General features: G+C 33.8%; 1 protein-coding gene across 1 annotated transcript in view; it reads left to right on the top strand.

Annotated features, from left to right (window-relative positions):
• Positions 1–1,626, top strand: part of LOC111616987 (protein ANTAGONIST OF LIKE HETEROCHROMATIN PROTEIN 1-like) — a 6,642-nt gene extending 5,016 nt beyond the window's left edge. The window contains exons 2-4 of the mRNA XM_023358335.1: positions 258–359; positions 784–913; positions 1,189–1,626. Of these exons, the coding sequence (XP_023214103.1) occupies positions 258–359; positions 784–913; positions 1,189–1,626 (670 nt within the window). The remainder of the gene's footprint in view (positions 1–257; positions 360–783; positions 914–1,188) is intronic.
• The last annotated feature ends 1,885 nt before the right edge of the window (positions 1,627–3,511 follow it).

Raw genomic sequence — 3,511 nt, 5'->3', positions numbered from 1 at the left:
CTCCTAAAATAATTTTATATACCAAAACAATCCACTTCAAAATTTAGAAACACTATTATAATGTATTTAATTAATACACATTTCATGCAAGCCAGATAAAATTTCCATTAGAAAAAAACTGTAGAAATTCTTATTCTCTTTCAGAAGAATGGCTAAAAATTTTCACAAAAAATTAAAATTCTGTAATGTCAAAATTACATAACAGATGAAAATTGAATTTATGAATGACTTTCAATAATATTTATTTGTATTTTTAGATTTGATGAATTGTTGAGCAAAGTTGGCCCACTAATTACATATAAAAATACAACTTATAGAAAAAGCATACCACCTGCTGAACAACTTGCACTGACATTAAGGTTTGTATCATTTAGGAGGCTTTACAATCAAGTTTTAATATCTATATAATTCCAAAACAAAGTATTTGTATATGTTATATTTATTTTAGCAAAATAAATTGTAACATATTTCTATAACTATAATTCTTATTTAACATGCTTAAAAAATAAGTCAGGTGGATTAGATGTTACAAATAATACTGGTTAGTGCAATTTTTCTATATTACATTGCAAATAATTACAATTGCACTAACCAGTTAATCTGAAAAATCTTAATCTTTAAGAATCTAGATAAGGTTGCCTGTAAGGAAAATATTTCAGATTTTCCTTATAGACATTATCATCTTAAATTCTTCTGGTTGATTGAACTGCATATTAATTTTAAATAGTAGTTTACTTTTTGTAACTTTTTATTAATTCAATTTTTTCTTGGTTAACAAAACAGATTTCTTGCACATGGAGGAGAACAACAAATATGTGCATTAAATTATCGTATTGGTGTTTCAACAACACATATTATAGTGAAACGAGTATGTGATGCAATATGGACTGTGCTTTCTAGTGAATATTTGAAGGTAAACATTATACTTTTCATGAATTTTTAAAGAATATATCATTTCAAATTTAACAATGTTATTATTTCAGATTCCAGATAAAGAAAATTTTATTGAAATATCTTTCTGGCAGCATCACTAAAGATGCTCCTTAATCTCCGAAGCATTTCTCGCTCGGAAGGAGTGAATTTCTTCAATTCGGATTCCCAAGTTTCTTCTAGTGTAGAGGGGCTAAAATGGGCTTTTTTCTTGTTCTTTTCTCGATTATCGTCCTTGGCGACGTTCTTCTTCTTTAGAGAACAGAAGCAGAATTTATTGAAATAAGCGAAAAATTTAATATGTATTCCAACTTCCCCCAATGCTTAGGAGCAATAGACGGTAAACATGTTGTTATTCAGCAACCAAAACATTCTGGTACCATCTATCATAATTACAAGGGTACAAATAGCATCATTTTAATGGCTGCGTGTGATGCTGAATACAGATTTACGATTGTTGACATAGGTGCACCCAGTATCTGTAGTGATGAAGGGGTATTTAATAATTCTATATTTGGAAAATTAATTGAACAAAACAAAGTTGATTTTCCTGCAGATGAGAAATTGGCAGTGGTGATTAAGGACCAATCATTTCAGAAGATATTTCAATTTTTTGCTTTGGTTCAATCGGCCTGCATCGGACTTTCGGGGATTCTTCTGAAAATTTTGAAGACATTATCGAAGAATGTACACTAAAAGACATTTGTGTCCAAATTTTGGTAACAATAGGATTTTTTTTTTTTTTTTCATTGAATGATCATCATTTCCCCTTGTGGGGATCAGTCATCCTTGTCCCGCCATAGGCACCACAAGGAGAACGTTGCTTTATTAAGTTAAACCAGTATAAATTCTTATTTACAATAAACAAACTACAGTAAAATTAAATTAACATTAAAACAAAATGACGCGTTCTTGTCACGCTTGTACAGTAAAGCCGGTGGATTGCCGGCTGGTAGGTGGAGAGATGACTTTTCTCTCCACCTTTACATAAGAACCCTTCTCNTGTCTAAAGAACCCGAAAATTTTGATGAAGCTCTAAGGGCAGCTATTAGTGAAGAGACAATAGAATCTCTTGTAGCACCGCAACGCGGAATTTTAAGAGCCGTTACGGAAGTTGTTAATCCGGAAAGGGAGAAACAGGATAATTGGAAAACTCTAGAAAACGCATTGGAAAAGTTAACCTTACAAGTAGCGGATATTAAGAAACAACTACCCCAAGCCCAAGCGAGAGATCCGGAGAATAGACGAGATAGAATACCGAATATTAATTTTCGACGCGGCTATAGGAATACACAAGGTTTAAGGAATAGACGCAAGGTTTTGTCAATCCGAATTATCGTTTCCAACCTAAGCCTAATATACGTAGAGAGGAGCGACAGAACCCTATGAAAAATCGCTCACCTAACAGACCCGATGTACGGAACAATAAAGATAGCGATAGAAACCAAGTCAAATTCAGGCAGCAGCAGCCTGATGGCCGGTATAGAGGAAATATACGAAGTGTAGGAGGACGGCGACGTTATCAACGTACATATAGGCAAAATACGCCATATAGAAAAGAGCAAGGTAGCTTAAACTTACATAAAGGAACAAAAACGCGTTTGGAGAAAAAGAAAAATGAAATTAGGAAAGTGCCTAAAGAAGCAACTTTTAAATGTCTCATAGAAGGAGTTCCTGCAATTATGCAAATCGATACAGGCGCAAAGGTATCTCTTTTACCCAAGAGTTCGTTAAAAAAATAGAAAGTAAAGTGGAGATAGAACATAACAACGAAACGGATCTTAGAAGTGCTACGGGACATCGTATTTATACGTATGGAGTCTTAAGTCCCACATTTCAAATTGGCAACTTACGTTTCGTATTTGCGTGTTGTATAGTAAATACTGATGTCACATATCCGTGTGATGGAAGAATTGGACGAGATATGATGTTAGAAAAAGGATTTAATATTGACTTTAAAGGGGGGTATTTAACTATCCCACCGCGAACTAGTATTCCCTTCATCGATCCCTCCAAATATATATGCAGCCAAAATATGCCTATAAAAGAACTAGAGCATGAAATGCGACCCTCTAAAAAGAGAGGAAAAGACGAAATAACAGAAGTTTCAGAAAAACGTATAAGAGTAGAACCAGACATGGAAAAGGAAGATACAATTTTGGAAACATGTTATCTTCCTCCTTTAGCTGAAAGCATGATAACCGCTACGATTAAAAGTATTAAGCGTAACAGCGGCATAGGTGTTATAGAACCTATTACCTTCCCACAGAAAGGAGTTTATGGGGCTAACGTTTTAGTTTCACCCAATAAGAAGGGACAAGTGCCTGTCCGACTCTGTAACACTACTCGAAAAACGATTAGACTAGATAAAGGTACTAAAGTAGGAACGTTCTTAAAAGCAATTGAGGATGAACAGATAATGCAAAAAAAGGAAGGGGCTACAGCAAAACTATCTAAGGCTGAATTTGGTCAACTGTTTGAATGGAATGGAATAGGAAAGAAAGAGAAGAAAGAGCTATTAGATTTATTATATAAATACAAACACATTTTTGCGTTGAATGATTATGATTTGGGATATTGC

The sequence above is a fragment of the Centruroides sculpturatus genome, unplaced genomic scaffold (genome assembly GCF_000671375.1).
Source record: "Centruroides sculpturatus isolate CEXI.00-Female unplaced genomic scaffold, Cexi_2.0 scaffold24, whole genome shotgun sequence".
Lineage (NCBI taxonomy): Eukaryota > Metazoa > Arthropoda > Arachnida > Scorpiones > Buthidae > Centruroides > Centruroides sculpturatus.
Note: the sequence above shows the minus strand (reverse complement) of the source record. Positions and strands in the feature narration are given on the sequence as shown.